Below are 19,541 nucleotides of genomic sequence, written 5' to 3'. Positions count from 1 at the left end.
CCCGAAAAACAGGTCCCATGATGCTACTTCCCAGTGAACGTGCAGGAGTAATGCACAAATGAATGCCTGGTAAGCACCGCGCTTGTGCATCAGACCTTTCTGTCGCCCACCCTCTGGGCTGATGCCTTTACAAGGTTCCACCATTGTCCTCTAACAGTTTGATGCCATCTTCTGTAATTCTTCGAGGTTTTTTTTAAGAGCCAGACTTGCGGAGACCAAGCATTCTGTACCCAGGCTTAATGGGATATATAGAAAATTTGCCACAATCATGGAGTCAAGTAAGGTTGGCGGGGATCCTGCTGAAATACTAAATAGGAAATGCAAAAAGGAAAACAGAAGCCCAACACTCTAAGAGTTGTTTTGCTATTAGAAGAAAATACTGCAGGATTTAGAGCTCTGTGCATGCTCATCAGCGAGAACAGCGCTGCACCCATCTAAACCACTGCTCCCCGGGGGGGAGGCAGCCATTTACGACCTCTTTGCGTTCCCTCCCTCGGGGCTACGCCCAGACCCTGCCTGCTTGCAGAGTTCCCTGTGGCCACGCAACTTTGCTCCAGTTTAGAGAATATATAAATATTGCTATTGCCTCCCTTATTAAACTAATTCACAGAGCAAAAACTATGCAAAACCACCAGGCCACACGCAAGCTGACACGCACTGAAACCACAACCACCTCATCAGCGGTTTGCGCGTTCTTGTGGAAGGGAAGAAACGTACTACAATTCTGTAAACGTGAAAGCGATTCTCTTACATTGCCGCGAGCGGAGAATCCAGGGCCCTGCCTGCCGTACTGCAGCGAGGCAGTCTTACCTACTAGTTCCCTTAGTCACTCCTAGGTACTCGGTTTGCAGGCTCGCAGCAGTTCTTACCTTCAGCCGTTGTTTTGGTAGCACTTCCAGAAACTCGGGCCCTAATACAGTTTTACAGAAGTACAAAGCAGCAGTGGCTCACGTCATCTGTCCTTCAATATTAGAAGTGCAATAAAACAAAATTGTATCAGCATAAACTGCAAGAACTGAGCAATTCCAAAGGTGTTTCTCAATCCAGCAGTTTTACAGAAAGGTTACTTAGTCTAGCAAGTTGACTTACCTGCAAGAAGTAAAGATACCGGTGAGTCATCCAGCGGGCCTTCTTCCTTGTACAGCCCGGCACGGCCTCCTGAAGGAAGTCTGCTGGCTCCAGCCGTCGGCAAAGAGCCTCCGACTCCAGAGTTACAATGCAGCAGCTCACCTGACAGTGTTCAGCAAGCTGAATTGTACTGAAGGTTTCAACTTAAATCACTTTCAAAGATATTACATTTCACTATAAATACCTTCCGATTTTATAAATACGCTCAAGTGATAGCCCTTTCTATTTATTTAGAGATGTTTGTGATTATTTTTTTTAACTCTGTACAAACTGATTGTGCTCATTCTGTTGCCTTTGAAAAAAGAAGTATTTTTTTAAGCTGAACCATGGTTCTGTAAGAAAACAATGTTTACATGTTTAAATTTTCAGTTGCTTTAGGTACATGTTTTCTAAGTCAAAAAATAAATAAAGAAAAGATTGATAAATTGTACACACATGCAGCCCAAGTCTTTCTGTGCCTGAGAGATGAATGACAACAAAACAGAACTCTCCTACCGCCCCGAGCAGAGGCAAATTCACACACAGTCGATACAATTTGATTCAACTTTGTTCCATTCCGTAAGAAATAAATGCAAACAACCTTTAGAACCAGAAGTTTATTGTAGCTTATAGACTCTCCAAACTGACCCGTTACCAATATACACATCTGAAAAGTTATACCCACAGCGGCTACAGACTGCGTCAGGACGTTACAACCTTTCAGCATTACCATTAAGTCATGATCAGTCTTGGTCTAAAATACAGCAGCTACAGCAACAGTATATGGAAGGATAAGTCTTCTACACATTAACACAGGACAACTGTCAGACATAAGTTAAAAGTCCCAGTTTACTTAAAACTAGCAGTTATATTACCACGTAAGTAGTCAAAACCATTTCCCCGTTTTAGAAATCTAAAATTTTACATTAAAAAAAAACAACCCCAAAAAGCGGTAAGCTAGTTGCGTGGGTTCTCTTCCCTGCTTCCAGGTCCACCTACTATTGTAAAAGGCACTCCACAGTCAAGCGTTACCCCAGATAAAGCCCACCGTTGGATCCCATGACACGCATCGCTCGGTGAGAATAGGCCTGCTCGGAAAATCAAAACTACAGAAACGTTTTCTCTTTCCTCTCTTTGAATTCTGACCCTTTGTGCCCCACCCCTTGGCTCGCTCCTCGCTCCCCCGGCACGCTTGCGCAGCGCCCCGTTTCCCTGCTGCGTGCCGCGGGCTCGCCCGCTGGGAGACGCGCGTGCTGCGCACCTACGCCGCCGGCGGGCTACCTACGAGAGCAGAAACTGGAACTTTGCTTACCGTGCTGAGGAGCGAAGGGAGTCCTAGTCTCCTGTTACAAGCAAAACAAGTTACTCTTTAATCCACCTCCAAACATAAAAAAAATCAAGTAAGCAGATATTCATTATTCAAGGCTCTGTATAAGACCAAATAAAGTTAAACAAGACGTGCTGTACAGAAAAACTAGCACTCTCCCCCATGGGGTCACAACTTCTCGTACCTTTCAGCTATTTCTTTAGAGAAGTCCTTTGCAATTCCAAGTTAGAACTTTGATCAGGAACAACCAACATCATCTGGACTTGGAATAATACTAACGTGATTTCCAAGGTTTTCTGGTTGGATAATTTACGCTCTAGTTTTCACCAGCAGGAAAACACAATTGCTAAGTGTAAACAAAGGCTTAATACACCAACAGTCCGAGTTACCGTACAAGGGCTACAGGGAATGAGCAGGAGTGTCTTTAACAGAAATGGTATCAGCTATGCCCCACACCCTCCCACTACCAAATGAGAAAAACTAAACAGCCAAAAAACCCACAACCTCTCTCTAGGTAGACTGGTAGCCAAGGTGCACAGGTCCGCAGGTCTCGGGCCTTCCAGCTTCGTCACCAGCGTTACAACCAACCAGGTAAAGGAATAATCCGCCCCGGCGGCAGGACGGACAGACCATCGCTCTACTACAGGCGCCTCCCTGTAACCAACAGGAGCTGTGGCACCGCACCACAGCATCAGCACGCCCTCTGCCCACCATCCGGGTAGTGTTTTCTCCCAGTAACTTAAAAGCTCTTATGCCAAGGCTGAACTGGAGGAGGGAAAAAAAAGAAAAAGAACAAACAACTGTATTGCACAGGGCAGCTGAACCTCTGCAGAGGTTCCTAAAGCCTTTGCGGTTTCTCACAAGCTTGTCTGTTCCCTCTGCAAAAATAAAGGAGGGTAAAGAAAAGGAAAGAAAAATTAAAGAAAAAACAGAGCGGGGCATGAGCGCGCACGGCAGTCAAGGCCAATGACACTGAAACATCTACGCTAGAGAACTGTGCCCGTGCTCCTGCTGCAGTAGTATGAGACGTGTAATAGTTCATGCTTCATGATTTTTTACTTTAGCATGTTTTAAACCCCAATCCCTGTTTTCACTACCACAAATGACATAATTACATAATTCCGATATATTTACAAAATATTAAAAAGTCTGTTAATCTTCTACATATTAACCTCATTCTGCCACTTTACACATGCACTAATTTGGGGAAAAAATTAAAAGAAATCAACAGGCTGAAATGAGCAGCGTTACCCTTTGTCAACAAGCAATCTTTGCATCTTTTAGAAAGAGGAAAAGGAACAAAGCCAAGTTTGTTTCACTGAGCAAAAAAAGACAGTTCAGAAATTCATGTGCAACGGCTACAGCTCTGTCGAGTCACTTAGCTGAGATGACATGAAGAAAAAAGTGCAAGGTGGTTCCTCACATAGCGTAAAAAAAATCCAGTCACTGAGGCATGGCTGAAGGAAGAGGTGCTAACTACAATTCTAGGAACAGCGTCGGGAGCTAGCTGACAGAACACAGACACGGGGATGTGCGTGGGTTCAATCTACTGGCCAGAAGGATTTTTTTTTTTTTTTTTTTTTTTTTTCTTTTTGTTAACCACCATGAATCCTCGGTAACAACGGAGTGTGCTACAGTGGAGTCCTCTAGGGCGGAAACAGAGAGACAAAGGGGACAGCTAGAATCAATAGCTGAGGGTAGAGTCATCCCATTCCAGCTGCTGCTGTCTGTTGACATTCTGTTGGTCCTCCTCCTGCTCCCCCTCCTCCTCCTCACTGCTTTCAGACTCCGCGCTAGTGATGTCATCTTCTTCCCCGTCTTCGCTTTCTTCTTCCTCCTCCTCCTCTTCCTCTTCACTGCTGTGTTGATCCTCATAAGTCTGTTAAGACAGAAATTAGCTGTTGATATCGTACTGGCCGAAAGTCTTTTTATTCTTTTGAAGTCAGGCACAAGGCACTATATTGAGAAAGAGCTATTACAGATTCCTTACTGGTTTCAGAAGTTCAGCAGTAATTAGGCAACCAGAAAAGAAAAAGGAAGCAGCGCACTTTAAAACATTGCTATCAATCCTGTCACTCCAAACAAACTAATTCTGAAGTGTGATCCAGCACTTCCAGTTCTACTGGAAAAGGATCTTTCAGTAGGGTCGCACGAAGAGCAAAGATGGTTGCCCATCTTTCTTGTTCCTGATTTTCTAAAAATTCAGATGTCAACCACAGGAGAAGGAAACATCACGAACACAGATGTTTCAACAATAAATTCTTGCAACTTTGGAAAAAAGCAGAGCACGGTTAAGGCACGGTGCAGCATGATAAACACTGGTGTTGGACCCTGACCTGTAAAATCCAATTATGTACCATGAAGCTAACACCCATGCAAGATCCCAAACATAACTGCTCCTGGCATTTGTCACTTCGGCGCATTCATTAAAAATTCACAGTTAACGCCTCTATTCTGTGTTCAGTGGTTGGTTTTGCTCTCCTACTCTGTCCGTGTACAATCATGCCCATTACAGCTGGAAAAGGGCCTTTTTTTGTGAAGTGCTGCGACAGCAGCTTTACCTCCATGGGGTTCACAGTGATGGTCAAAGCAGAGTCATCCCAGTCCATCTCATTTTCCTTCCCAGTGTCCTGGTCACGCATCGTTCTCTGATGTGCAGCTCGGATTCGGAACACTCCCAGGATAATCATAAAAACCAGGAAACTGACACAAACTACGATCACGACAGTGGCTGTACTGGGAACAACTGCAACAAGAAAAGAGAAGGAGTTTCTTAGATGATGCTGATAGGTAACTCTTACACAATGCTAGTAACGAGGCCTCTGTCCCATCGCCTGCAAGAAGGAAAAGGCGTTATACAAATCTTTTACGTAGCTACACAGAGGCAGTTTGTCTAAGGTCACTTAAAAAGGCAGTTGGAGAATAAGAGCTAAAACTTAGTTCCTTAAGTATAATTACATCCATCTGAAGGACTGACAACACATGGAACGCAGATTCCACCACACACACAGACTCCTCTCTAAAATGCCTGTTTTTCTTCCTCTCACATCCTACACCCATGCCAAATTAATATCATCAGAACAGAAAGGGCAGATTCCACGACTCATCCAGGGAATAACGCTGCAGTTCTCTCCTCATGCCGTTCAGAAGAAATACCGTCCCAGTTCCTCAGTCCTTTATCTAGGTCTTGCAGTCCCCTCCAAGACCAGTACCCCTCCCATTTTCCCATGTACCCGCACCAACAGAAAGCTCTCCTGCTGGCAGGAAAAGATATTTCATAGACCTCTAGTAATCCACTCCTCCCTGCTGGGGCAGCAGCAGGACAGGACCGAGGAGCTGCCGAGATCACCAGTCCAACACACTGGTTTAAACTCTGGGAAAAAACCTCTCTGCAGCAAGAAGCCTCTGTGACAGTTTAACACCAGAAATAAACAGCTGAACTTCAACGACTGAGAATTCTTACCTGAAAATGGGTGAGGGTTAGCTAAGTTGTGACCAGAGAGATCAACAAATGTATGATGCACTGGATGAACAAACTGTGGTTGTGCGGCTATGTGATTAGCATGTTCGACTGGGTTAGCTGTGTGGATAACATTCACCTAGGAACAAAAAGAAAATGTTAAACTCCAGAAATGTAACAGTTTACTTCTGAAGAGCGGGAGGGAATCTATTTCCCAGAGCAGGCATCCAATTCTCCTTCAACACGGCAACGGCGTGTCCCAGGGGACAATCACCCCCATCAGTAGCCCCTCCTATGTTACAATTCCTTGTCACAAACCCCTTGTTTTCACAGCTCTCAAATCTGTTTTAGTTAGTCTGGCAAGTTTGTGTACAGACACCAGTATTTCAAAATAAAACAGATAAAGCCAGTTTATTATCAAATTTGGTAGCCAGCCATTTTTGATCCTGAAATAACAGTCTATACGAAGACATATAACGCATTCATTACATTTTCTTATTCCTCAGCTAACACCAAAGAAAAATATCCGTATTACAGTCAAAGGCTTAAGAAAAGCCTATTCTTTAGAGTTTAACCCACATTTAGCATAGCTGGCTTTTAGGTACAACTGCAAGCTCACGCATATTTCACGTTTCCTTGCCAAACACTCCTGGGGCGGAGGAGCGCGCTGCAGCACGCACAGCAGGAGGAGAGGACGCTGACCACAGAACAAGGAAAGCATTTGCAGTGCAGCAGTTTGGTGAGATCCCAACTCAAACTTACAGAATTTCCTCAGGAAACAGAACCACATTACTTAATTAAAGAATTTCTATTCTGCAACACAAGAGGCTCCCCAGCCCACCATAACCACCTAACTGGTAGTAAATATAACTTTACTGTCATCCCTTTGGTCAGCTTTAAAATGTAGAAAGTCAAGCTCATAGCCGAAAGATGCAGATACACACGACAGTTCCTCTCAATATAAATAACTTCACATTCCAGTACCTGAAATTTCAGTGCCCTTTATGCTATCTTCTGCTGTACTACCACGTATTTGATAAAAGCGCACTAAGTAATAACCTGTGTTCTACTGCAGAGGAAATGCAATTTTAGCCTGTCTGTGCTCTGACATAAGCCCTTCGTAGCAGTGTTTTAAGCATCACAAAAGCAAAACAGTAAAGGGCCCAGCAAGTTCACTTGCAGAATCCTAGCAGTTATACATGAAGGCCACTCGAGTCTCTGGCAGCATTACTCTTACTCTATTTGCTAGTTTTTTGCTCATTAATATGCTGTCTTTCCAATTCAACTTTTTCGCCTTCACACTTCCATTAGCCATACTATTTCTTCTATAACACAACAGTTCCACCTCTGTTTAGGCAGCCTTATTTAAAGCTGAAATGTAGGATTAAGAGCACATTTATATATAAAATACAGCCTGAAATGCACGATTACTAATATTTATTTACAGGACAAAAATCTAAATCAATAATTGATTGATTATCTATCAGTTGAGGCAACAACTTCCATCCTCCTAGCCATCCATGCCTCTCAAACTTCTCAGACTGATCAGATTAGCTTACATACCTCCACTTTAAACTCATTGCTGACATAGCGCCCGTTAAGCTCAGAACAGACTAATTTGAACTTTCTGTCAAAGAGAGAAACGGTGTGCCAGTTTCTGTAACGTATCAAATGCAAAACTTCTTCGTAACTAGCCATCGTATCAACCCCTGGGGAGAGAAATACACAAGTAAAACAATTATTTTGCAAAAGACTGGTGCAACATCATATACTCAACAAATATTACTCCCTTTCTTCAAGCAGGTTTTCTTGGCCGACAGATTTTCAGTTAGTAAAAAAAGGTAACACCATAAAGACAGACACACACATACGTGGCCCCACTGAAATTCTGTGGATTGATTTTGTGATAAAATCCTAGACCCAATTAGTCTTTAAAGGGATTCTGGAAGCCTTTCTTTTGAATACGTAACATATTCTGAATATAAAATAGAAAGGAATGATGCATCCTCCTAGGCACTCGATTATCTGAGCAAGGAACAAGCCTTTTCTGGGCAAAGTGTACTTCATTTCCACAGTCCAGAAGTAACCTGCAACGTGGGACACGAGAGAAGAACAGAAAGGAGATTCTAGAATGACATATTTTCTAGAATCCCAGCTTCCCACAAAATATTTGTAACACCTCTAAGCTTGAAATTCTGGAGAAAATCAAAGTATGTGGAGGAAGGTGTTACAAACCATCTCTCTAGCACACTCTCCTGTTATCGCTGTCTTCAGACCCTTCCTACAAAAAGACCAGAAGTAGCAACCCCTACCTGTGATTATCATGCCCAGGTTGGAACTACTCATCTCAATGCCTTTCTGCTGTAATCGTGTCATGTCGATCTCCAGGCTTTCTTGTTCCTGGTTTAGTTCCTCTCCTAGCACTGTCACCTCACACGTATCCAGGTTGTGCATGATCTCTTCAGATACCAAAGACTCTTGTACTAAAAAGCAGAGAAAAAGCCAAAGAGTTAAGCAGAAACAAAGGTGAAGTAGACAAGAGCCCAGGAGCTATAAAATGTCACATGCAAACTCAACTCTTCTTCCAGAACAAATATTAAGATCTGGACCTGAAGTAAAGAGAGGAAGTATTAATGAAATAACGATTAAAAAAAAAATTACAAACAAGGGATATTCACATGAAGATAATGGCCTGGGCTTACTACCATTTCCAGGTAAATTTCTGTTAGCCCAGAGCAGAGTGTCTACACTTTCTCACAAGAGGTATACACCTTCTTTTCCCCTGCTAGATTCTGTATTAAAAGAGAAATCCACGTCTCTTTGCAAGAGGAAAATCCTCCAACATGACCACTGAATGGGGTGAGGGTAGGCAAAGTCCTAAGCAGAAAAGGATGTTACCTGTCGGATCTTCATCTCCATCTCCCTCTGGCTCCACCTCCCGGGTAATGGTGCTTATTATGCGAAGCTCAGGAAAGAGGGAAACACCCTCGGAGCTCTCAAACTCTGAAGCAGAGCGGGCAAAATGGTTGATGCCACTAAGGCTGATTTTTGGTTCCTCTGGTTGCAAGACCATTACATATCCCTCCACAGAAGGAATGGAGACACAGGCCTCTTCATTGAAACATCTACAAGATACAGAAGCAGTTTTGCACCGTCAAGGAGGCTATTTGAGAGGGTGGCACAATTCTGCAGAGTAATTGCTTTATAAATTTTTAAAAAGCTCTGTCTCAGACCCAAGAGTCTTAGATAAATTCATCAACTGCGATGGAAAGTAAGAATTCCCCACCAAGGGAGCAATCTTACAATTAATTTTTACTTACAGTTAACATTTGGCCCCATTTTCTATGCTATGACTAACAGCCACAGATAACACCTTTAATGAAGGCTGTGATACTGGAGACATACTCACAGCATACCCTTGCAGTAAGTTCCTCCCTATCTTACACACTCCTTACTACATTCTCAGGAAGAAAACAATGTGCTGGTATAGAAAACATTTGCTGTATTCAAATGTGTGGTGGTTACATACAGCAAGACTCCTCGTTTATCACAACCAAGATACATAAACATCGTTCCAGGCTTCAGTATCACCGTACAGAGACGCGTTACTTCAGCACTAGGACATACTTGACAACACTGGTGATTTTAAGCCTCCGAATCCCAGGTGTTGGGAACTGGCGGGAATTCAGATAGGAAATGTGTTGCATGGCCTTATCAACTCGGTCAATATCGTCCCCTTCTAAGGTCAGGGTTGACTGACTTGGGTTCATGTGGATCTGAAACAACAGGGGGGAAAAAAAAAGCGAATGCCCAAACAGTAAGATGACCTGGTAATTGAAACTGGAAGTTCAGCCCTGCTTAGCCTGGTAAACGCTAGGATAATTACAAAAGCAGTAAGGCCGTTATTTACTGGCCTTGTAGCACACAGTCTAACTTCCTTATTCACTTCCCTGTTCCAGTGGAATACGTTTAGTGTTTCGTTCTTTAAGAAAAAATCTAGGCACTTATCACGGTTCTGATGTGAAGATTCTAGTAATATGGAAGAGAGACAGCTAATATAAAGGAGAAATTCAGCTCTGTTCACACAACCTTCCTACTAAAAAAGGCATGCAAGTTAGTCTCATTCTACTAAGCTGCCTGTTAAGAACCTCTCTCTTATTAGACAACCTGGCATCACTGGTAAAGCAGAGAGGCTTACAAATACGCAATTTCTCTTCAAGACTTCAAGAGAATACAGTAACTTTCACTCTTAAACTCCACTAAGACCATGTCCATACAGGAAAGATTTCCTAGTTTTCATGTAATTTTAATGCAAAATGCCACAATAGATTAGCCTCTTTTATTTGGGACAGCCCTACTAACTCTGCCAGTAAAACTTGCAAGAATTATCAGCAAAGCAATATACATGCTCCCCGTTATTCACATGCAACTTTACCTTCACGCCTTTGCCAACACCATCAGCCACTTGCAAATCCAGTCCCTCTTTGCAAGTATATAGGCAATCTATCACCTTCTTGTTTTCCAGTTTCCCAGAACGAATCATCAAACCTGCCAGATTGCCTCGGAAAAACTGAGCCATGTGGAGTTCACCACCTTCATAAAGGAAGGAAGGAAAAAATCTTTGTATGTTTTGATTCTTTTCACTTTTTTTTTCTTTTGTAAAACAACAAATATGTCTTCTGGTACCACAAATTATTATATACATGCGGGTTAGTTTTTATCCATTCTGGGTGTTAACCTTGCGATTATGTTCAAGCACAAAGAAAGAATTAAACAGTTCACCATGCACATGGCCTTCAAACCAGGTGTGGCCATCTTGAACTGTGAAACTAAGGCTAATATTTCCATAACAAACATTTCAAAAGAAATCGCCCATACAGCGAGGTGGTGTTCTTCAGAAATGAAAGACAGAACCAATGAGATGAACTATGAAACCTTGATCTTCATGTTGAGGTAATGCCTCCTACTACTCAGTTCTCTACAAAATGGGCAACGCCCATCAGGATAGAAGTCGACAGCATCCTTCCTCCAGCTGTTAGTTGTCTACATCTAAACCCATCATTACAGGCCCTCTTTACACTCAAAGGACAGAAAGAAACTTCACGAAGTGATTCAGCTCATTCTGAGTAAGGTGTCCAAGAGTTAACTGCTCGCCTCTAAAGGTGCCTTCTTCTCTGTATGGCCTCAAGTGAGTGGTTTAAACTCGGGTAACTCATTTTTAGATATCTAAGTCCCATGAATTGCAACCCAATAAGCTCCTTATTGCTTAGATTTTTTGAAGATGACATCACGATGATCACCTAGTCCATATCTTGCTAAATAATGAGGACCACAGACCACCACCCAGAAATTTGTATTTCAAGGTCATCACTTACTACGGCACCAGATCTTTAGAAAGATGTCTAAGCTTGTTTTAAAGATTCTAAGTGATAAAAGATCCCTGGCATAACTCAGGAAAATTTTCAGTAGCGACCTGTCCCGTTACAAATTATGTAATTTCCAGTTTAGATTTGTACAGCTCCAGCTTCTAGCCCCAGGACTCTGTCACATCCTTGCCAAATTAAAATGTGATGCACAGCTAGAAACCTCCTGTCAATCATATCTAGACCATTCCAGGAATTCTTAAAACTTTACAGAGAGAGCACCTATCTTGAATACACTTTCAGAAATATACACTAATTTTAAGTGTCTCAACTCAAGACACAAAATCCACTGAACTATCACCAAAAATTTCTAAGAAAATAAAACCCTGTAGCCAACCTGAAATACCTGGTAGCCAAAGCTTTTATGCCCATTCGCTATAGCTAGAACTTTATATCAATTTCTGATCAAGTGAGTATCCGCCGCAAATTACAGGTCTGCCTTTCAGTTATATACGGGCAACCTGATCTCAATATGAAATGGGTCTTGCTTTGAGTGGGGAGCACAAATACCCGACTTCCAGAGGTGCTTCCCAACCTACTGACTAATTCTACGATACACACACTTACCTACATACGTATATATACATATATTTATATAGGATGAGGTGCATTTACATTTTAACACAACTGGATGAAAGAAATTATAGCTGATATTTTACATCAGCAACTTATTTTACACCACTTCACTGCAATCACAACGGTTGCAGATTTGTACATGGATGGGCATTTGGGTGCAACCAAAAAAAACCCACCAAAAAATAAAAAAAAAAAAGAAAGCAAAAAAATCAGCTGATGAAGCTCTGGAAATAGAAGCACAATGAAGAAACAAGCCTAGGAGAGGATTATGTGAAGGTCAATGGCCCGAACGCAATGCCTGCATTTCATGCTGTGTGCGAGATGAAGCAATGTCTTGGCTTAAAAATGAAATAAAACAGTAGGGAAAAAACTCCAGCAACCTGCAGAGGTCTCAGGCACAGTTTCATTGTCATTTTCATTTCCTGTATATTCTGTAGAAAAGCAAGACAAAGAATAGGACAATAGGGAAAGGACCAAGTAGTTACAATCTGGCAAACTCTCTTATCACAGAAAATACACAGCAGCACGTCCCCCAAAAAGTCTGCTTATACTCAACCCAGCTTCTCAAGGATTACGAGTTCTCTGAAACACTAACAGCTGCGATGCAGGGAAGAAGCATTACTGTGTTGTTACAAGAACATCACATTCATGACAAGACAACCTGAAGAGCCCCATACACAAGCTGCAGTAAAAACAGTCACACTGGAGAACACTTTAACCACAGATACCCAACCTCACACAAACCACTATTAGTAACGAGATACAGGTCTATCAACTGGCTCAATTTATCTTCTCCTCTCCCAGCTACTAAAGGGGAAATTAAGGTGAGATCCAGCCTATATCAGCAAATCACCAAAAGGTATTAAATGCTGATCAAAAGGAGCTGCCACTGACACAGATTTTTTATCATAATAATAGTATCAGATGTATTAAGCAGTCAATTTATCAGATGGAAGCACCTAGGGGGGAAGCATCAAAAATGAAAAACAGCTTTTAATCTTTTTCAAAGAAATGTTAAAAGAACTTTTTCAAAAGCATAAAATCTCTCTCTCCTTAGAGGTGAACTGTGTATATAACCTAGAGCAGCCTAATTTATTTTAAAAACTTGGTAAGACAAAGAGGACGGCCTTAAGCACTAGCGTCACTCTTTTGGCATACTTTTTTCCCCGTGTTCTAATCCCCTAAAAATCAGGCTTTTGGTGGAATTTTTAAAAGGTAGCGCCTCAAGGTCTCGTATTCCAGACTTTTAATGCTCCTATTTCAGTCTGCTGTCATTAAAAAGAAAATTCATGTCAGAAGAAATTAAAGAATCAGATCACGGTGCCAATACGAAAGCACAGGAGTTTTTAAACTAAATGTATATGCTTTTGTTAGGATGTAGAACATATATGGAAGCCATTATACAATCCATACACTTAGCTGGAACAGAGTTTCCAAGCTCCAGTCTCTTGAAAACCAGCCACTATAGCTTCCCTTTGAGCTAGAAGAGATAGTTGGAAAGTCACAAACAGAATGAGATGAATTATGGAGAAAATAATTAATTGACTCAAAGGAAGGGAAGACAGAATGAATTTAGCACTGAAATAACATTAATACTGAAAGATAGTGAACTTGTCACAAAATAGTAAATTTGATGGAGAGGATATTTTGAGAATTTAACCTTCGTTCACACTTCAAAGCCTTAAAACTCAAAGAGAAAAGAGACATTATAAGACAGGAGACTGCTAATTTGATTTAAATGTCTCAAAGCTTTCCATTTGTCATTCATTCACAAGCTACTTCTATGCATTATTATAGACTGCAAATACCGTCTATATTCTGAACTACAATAAAACACGAACAATTTAACACCGTTTTATCTCCGACCAAAAAGATCAGCTTTGTACTAGCTAGGGTGTAATTTAATGAGCAAGCAAACATTTCAGTTCAGGACCGCAAAGGAAGAGCTTTGTTACAAAGATCTCTGGTAATCAGCCTCCATGTGCAGATGCAGTCTTCTCCTTTTTCTCAAGCTTTGAAGAGTAGGTTTCACAAGTATTAAAGCACATGACTCAGCATTTTACAGCTTGCAGGATATCATGTTTTAAGCCATAGTCTGCATACAATAAAGCAGATGCTTTCTATGTTTATTTTTATAAGCAGAAATGGTAAAACATCCAAGAGACAGCATCACTGTGTTACTTAGCTGAACTGTCTGCTGGTCAATGCTTCCATTTATGACAACACTTGTTCTACAATGCGCTTTTCAACCTACTTGAAATTAAGCGTGCTGCTTCGTAATCTGAAGTATATGATGTACTCTTACCACTGTTATTAAAAATCAGCTATCTATATTCCCATGGTTACCACAAAAATCACTTTGATGGAATGCTGCTTCGTGAGTAGCTTCGTATTTCATACGTACCTGTGGCCAACAAGCAATAAAAAAAGCACTCATAGAAAAAATGACTAATAGAGGAAATATGTGCTACTAGCTAGGAGCAAAAATAATCTGCAAAAGACAAAACAAGTTATCTTTCATGCATGAAAAAGATCTGCTACATACTTCTAGGCTAACCGCAAAGATTTCATTTAAAGAAAAGTTCATTAAAAGTATTAACCATTGTAAATATAGTTACCTTGCCAACATGCTCCAACTACTAGCTGTGTTTCTATCTTTGAAGGATGAAGTGGGTAATCTTCCGTCACTGGGAAAGGATCATATGAAACACCGTCCACATAAAGAGTTACCGCAGGAAATTCAACATTGAGGACATAATGATGCCACTCTTTGTCACACACCTGAGTAAAGAAAGTTTTAAAAATTCTACTTTAATTTTTTTTTTAAATTACAGTTGAATAACTGAGCTGATGCACATTTTCAATATACATACATGCAGACATACTGACAACCTATAAGCCTGTATATTTTATGTTTCACACACATGGCATGCATCCGAAAAACGCAAACCAACTGTCAAACCTTTATAAATAATTTCTTTTCTTCTATTGCCAATATAGGAAGCTGCATCTATTTCCATTCCTTTAATTTTTATAAGATCTAATAACAGCATATTTAAATTTAAAAATACATATCTACATGCAAACACATTCTGAAATACTGCTATAATACAACATTACTTGACAAAGGACCTGTATTTGCTGAGAGGGACTGTTTAGAGAAAAACATGACCATTTTGAATATAAAAAACTCTTCCACGACAGAATTATTTATAGTGAAAGCTGATGAGTTTTTGGAAAGTAACAACCTTCCCATAAGGACATATATGGGCATTTTACCATTAAAACAGTATACATTGCCCTGCACAGACAACAGGGTATAGCTAGCTACGTTAGAAAGTAACTCTTGTTTAGGTAACTGGCAAAACAGACCCATAATAGTAACCTAGAGCAACTAAAAGAACCTTTATAAATTCACATATATACAGGGTTAATTTTATCACTCAGATCCAGAGGGCTAGAAAAGCACACAAAATATTTAGTCCCTGCTGTCTCATGCTTCATGATCATAAACATCATGAATTCATAGAAATAAGTTCTGCAGATCAAAGTAAAGATCAGTTATTACAGCCTTCACTTTCAAATCTAAAATAATCACTAATACATGACTCCAAGAATACAAACAGACAACTCCTCTCTCTAAATAGGAAGCAGAAACCACCTGCATCCCTCAGAGGCCTATTAACTCTATTTTTGTGGAGTAAAATCTAATTAAGAAAACTGATTTGTAGCTACTGCTCGCAATGTGTAAAAAGTCACAAATTTTATTTCAGTGTGAAAAAGGATTAAGAAGTTAAGTTCTTCTGTTATCCTATTAGCACTGTGATCTGCAAAACCGTTGCATGCTCAGAAGTACTTTCATGCTATAAACAACCCAGAATACTTCTTGTTTTCTCATGCACACTACCTTATAGTGCATTTAGTGAAGATAACTGACATCACAGCTAAAAGACTTACATGGTATTTTCACATATAAATCCATATTTTACTACCTTTCAGGACAATGACTTGCACACGAGTATCCCACTGGGTTTAATAAAACCACTAAAGCACTATTTTATATTCAAGATGAAAAGGTATAGCTGAATCTATCTCTGACGCTTGATCACAAATAAAGTAAGTATTGTTGGGTTCTATAAAACATGACATCAAGAGCCTGGAGTTCAAAAAGTATTTAATAATAATTATACTATCAGGGAGTTTAGTCTCTGATGGTTTTCACTGCATTCTAACATCCTACCAGCCGTCCTTCCAAACTTACCTGATTGAGTTTCCAGTGAAATTCAGCAGGTTTGTAGGTTTTCCCCTCTGAAGGATCTTGGCGGAAGAGGAAAACAAGTCGGCAGTTGTGTACATAGAGTGTGTAGTGGTGCCGGTTCATATCTGCACAAGAGTTTTATGTAGAAGTACATCAGGCATGTTAAGAGGAATGAGAAACGTTTGTAATAGCAGTTAGGGCAAACATTCTGTACAATAAATAGACACGTCTATCTCCGAATCCAATCTAAAGCAAGGCATAGGACTGAAGACTCACAGAGATAAACCTGTCAGCAGGAGAGAAAGAAAAATAGCTCTATTTGCAAACAGAAGAGCTTTTTTGTTACAAATGAGTTGCTTCTACCACATTTAATTACTGTTTTGGAACATGTGCACATGATGACAGGTAGACATGCTTTCCTAAGAGAAAACTGTATCGTCATAGTTCTAAAGGATTTATCATTTAAAATAAATACAAAGGTGAGATGCTAGAGAAACAGGTAAGAATAAGGAAAAGAAACATTTTAGCTACATCATCCATTCCATGGCATGAATGAGTCAAGAAAGGAGGGAATGAAAAAATACCAAAATCATGTCAACCTTTCAGCCTGACAGCATTGAATCTTGACTGTATTGTTCCAGTGCGATATAGTCAAAATTGCCTCCCCCCAACAAACCTAGTTCCAGTCTTTCGATAGTGCATAATATATCATTGCAATGAAGGCAAATGATATTTATTACCAGAAACTATTTGTCGCAGAAATTACATGGTTAGGTCAAACCAAGGAATAAAAAAGGAAAACTTGTTTTGAAGGTCTGCTACCCATGTACTTTAAAACAGGAAACACTGTATTTAAATTTGCCTTTTTTCTCCAGTTCACTTACTTCCATGAATCCAAAGTTTTGGGGTTTGATTAACAGGAATGGGTGAAGGTAGCGGAAAGAGGAAAATATTTGTACCTGGTTCTGAATGACAGTCACTTTTCTCCTGTTCAAAGAAATGCTTCTAGGATTTTACAAATACTGTTAAATCTTTCTTATTTTCAAATAAAATTTAAAATATATTCAGCGTAGTTTCCTTTGAAAAACCTAGCAGCATTTTAAATGAAGTATCTTTCTAATACACTGAACAAATCCACTGCTCCAGCTAACAAAGACAAGAATTCTTTTACCCCCATTATACAGCAATTATGGAAACAGGGTTATCCAATTTCCTTCTTATTAATAGCATCTTCAAAATGATTGTGTCTGTAGCATTCACAGAGAGTGAAATTATGCACAGGGTGAAAAAAACACCACTGGAGAAAGAGAAATTATCTCCTAGAAAAAAAAGATATAGTAGCAAATGCCGTCACTAAACCTGATATATGTATCTTAATGATTTTAGGCAGCATCAGGAATAAGGCTGTCTTTGGAGATGCAAAATTGAGACTACATTGCCAAAATAAGCCATCTACCACGGCAAAAAGAAATGCATAATATAAATTGAAATAGAATAAGAAAAAACAAGGTTGCCTAATCTGAAACTGAAGCTAGATAATCTAAGGCCATGCCCCTATAGATAAGCGCAATAAAGAGCGACTGTTGCAGTCCATTTCACTTCCAAGAAAAACCTAACCTAGACAAAAAACTTAAGGTTCTCACGCTGCCACAGCATATAAAAACAAACAAACAAACCCCAACAATGAGACTGCTTATATTTGAAGTATTGACAAACCTGTCTTGTCTGAATTGCACAGAATTGTCTCTTTCTCTTTGGTTCCAGGCCCATGCCTCATCCATACTGAAATCATGAAGGGCTCTTTTAGATTGACTGTGACAACGCCATCTGGAATCTTCACAGCTTGCGTGCCATTAAATTCAAAGACTTGGTCACTGTCATGACCATTATCGGTAGGAAGTCCTGTTGTCCAGTTAGCAGCACTACTTGGAGGGGGAAGAAGTTCAGCTGTACCAGAAGAAGCACCTACAATAAAAACGCTCAAATGAGAAAACGTAGAAACTAAAAAGATCACCGCTAGTTTCAAACCAAACTGTTTTTCTGAGCACTAATTTTTCAGCACCAACAGTCAGGATTACGCACTACCATCACACATCAAGCAATTCTCCTTTTAAATAATGTGGCACTAATAATAGACATCTAATATCACGAGGACTTTGTAAATTTAACTTTTGGGTAGTCGACTAATTTCATTGAAATTGCTTTGCTTACTATCTCTATGGCCGTAGAACCTTATTTCACCTCTATCTCAGGAACCATTACATTAATACCACTTGTCCCTCAGGCCCATGAACATGGAGCCTTTCTCTTTGACACTATACTAGTTGTAAGACTAATATCCGTCCAGCTGAAGAGGGCTGCATAAGGATCCCCGCCCAGATCACTGTCTAATAATATAGTCAGGAGCAATGATACCCAGCAGGTACTGGGCTTGCTGGTTTTCTCCACTTCAAGCCTAAATCATTAACATCACAGTGATCTAAATCAGGGAATAGCTTAGGAATTGCCTGGGTCTCTAGGGTTACACCGTATTCATGCTTTCAACTAACTTCAACTAAAGTTGAAGACATAAATCAACAGTGATAATTTGTCCTGTAATCTCAATTCTTCCATACTGGCTACAAAGGATTTGTACACTTTTGGTAAGACCTTTAACTGCAGCATACGCGGATGCCAATGCGCCCTTTGTTCCTAGGGCAAGCACAGTATAAATTTAACTGATGGAAGTAAACTGTTTTTTCCAAACCACACTTTCTTGGTTTTCACCACGCATCCTTCACATCCCTCAGAAAAACAGAAAGGTTTTAATGGCTATACCCTTCCGTGTGTAACCACCTTTCAGCTCTTGAACATGAATCTCATGTGAGGGAAATTATTAGTCTCTATAAGCTAGTGGAGAGGCAGAAGAAAGGGATTCTTTACTGCAGTTGAGATTTTAAAAGTCACCTTCAGCCAATTTCATGCTTTTTATTGCCTGCTAGGCAAAAAGTTGGAGGAAACTGCATGCAAATGAAGACCATATCCACTCGTTGATTTGTGGTCTAACATAATATTCAAAGAAAAACTAGTAAGCAAGAGAGACCACTGGATTTTAACAAAAGCATTCTTACCACAGAGTCTGTGAATGGATTTCTCAGAGTAGGTGTCTCTATCACAGCCTTTACCAATATGGTTGGTTTCTAGTTCAACCGTTGCTTGAATTGAGGTTATTGGCTCATCGCATGTCTCCAAACGCATACTGGGGAAGAGAGCTAACGAACCAGTACCAGGCTCATATTCTATTCTTTTGCTCCAGCCTGTGTATTTATCCAAAGAAAAAATATTAAAAATCTCTCACGTTTAACTGAAGGTACTGGCAAATGCTAAAAGCAGATAAGGAGGAGATCAAAC

The 19,541-nt window shown here is 40.3% G+C and overlaps 2 protein-coding genes across 5 annotated transcripts in view; one reads left to right on the top strand and one right to left on the bottom strand.

Moving 5' to 3' along the window:
- PIK3CD (phosphatidylinositol-4,5-bisphosphate 3-kinase catalytic subunit delta) overlaps window positions 1-4,033 on the top strand; it is a 69,131-nt gene extending 65,098 nt beyond the window's left edge. Inside the window, exon 25 of the transcript XR_015704278.1 lies at window positions 13-4,033. The gene's annotated coding sequence lies outside the window, so the exon portion shown is untranslated. The remainder of the gene's footprint in view (window positions 1-12) is intronic.
- Window positions 1,710-19,541, bottom strand: part of CLSTN1 (calsyntenin 1) — a 40,185-nt gene continuing 22,353 nt past the window's right edge. For 2 of the 4 annotated variants that reach the window (XM_087755287.1, XM_087755288.1), the window contains 13 exons: window positions 19,262-19,447; window positions 17,868-18,116; window positions 16,155-16,276; window positions 14,512-14,674; window positions 12,274-12,324; window positions 10,330-10,487; window positions 9,522-9,670; window positions 8,793-9,019; window positions 8,207-8,377; window positions 7,458-7,603; window positions 5,898-6,033; window positions 4,996-5,180; window positions 1,710-4,313 (listed from right to left, as the gene is read on the bottom strand). In XM_087755287.1, the coding sequence (XP_087611413.1) occupies window positions 4,119-4,313; window positions 4,996-5,180; window positions 5,898-6,033; window positions 7,458-7,603; window positions 8,207-8,377; window positions 8,793-9,019; window positions 9,522-9,670; window positions 10,330-10,487; window positions 12,274-12,324; window positions 14,512-14,674; window positions 16,155-16,276; window positions 17,868-18,116; window positions 19,262-19,447 (2,138 nt within the window). In that variant the 3' untranslated portion in view covers window positions 1,710-4,118. The remainder of the gene's footprint in view (window positions 4,314-4,995; window positions 5,181-5,897; window positions 6,034-7,457; window positions 7,604-8,206; window positions 8,378-8,792; window positions 9,020-9,521; window positions 9,671-10,329; window positions 10,488-12,273; window positions 12,325-14,511; window positions 14,675-16,154; window positions 16,277-17,867; window positions 18,117-19,261; window positions 19,448-19,541) is intronic. The other 2 variants (XM_087755289.1, XM_087755290.1) reach the window with 1 other exon arrangement.

The sequence above is a fragment of the Nipponia nippon genome, unplaced genomic scaffold (genome assembly GCF_047370975.1).
Source record: "Nipponia nippon isolate SJK-2023a ecotype South Korea unplaced genomic scaffold, ASM4737097v1 scaffold_19, whole genome shotgun sequence".
Lineage (NCBI taxonomy): Eukaryota > Metazoa > Chordata > Aves > Pelecaniformes > Threskiornithidae > Nipponia > Nipponia nippon.
This window is presented reverse-complemented; position numbering and strand designations above follow the sequence as displayed.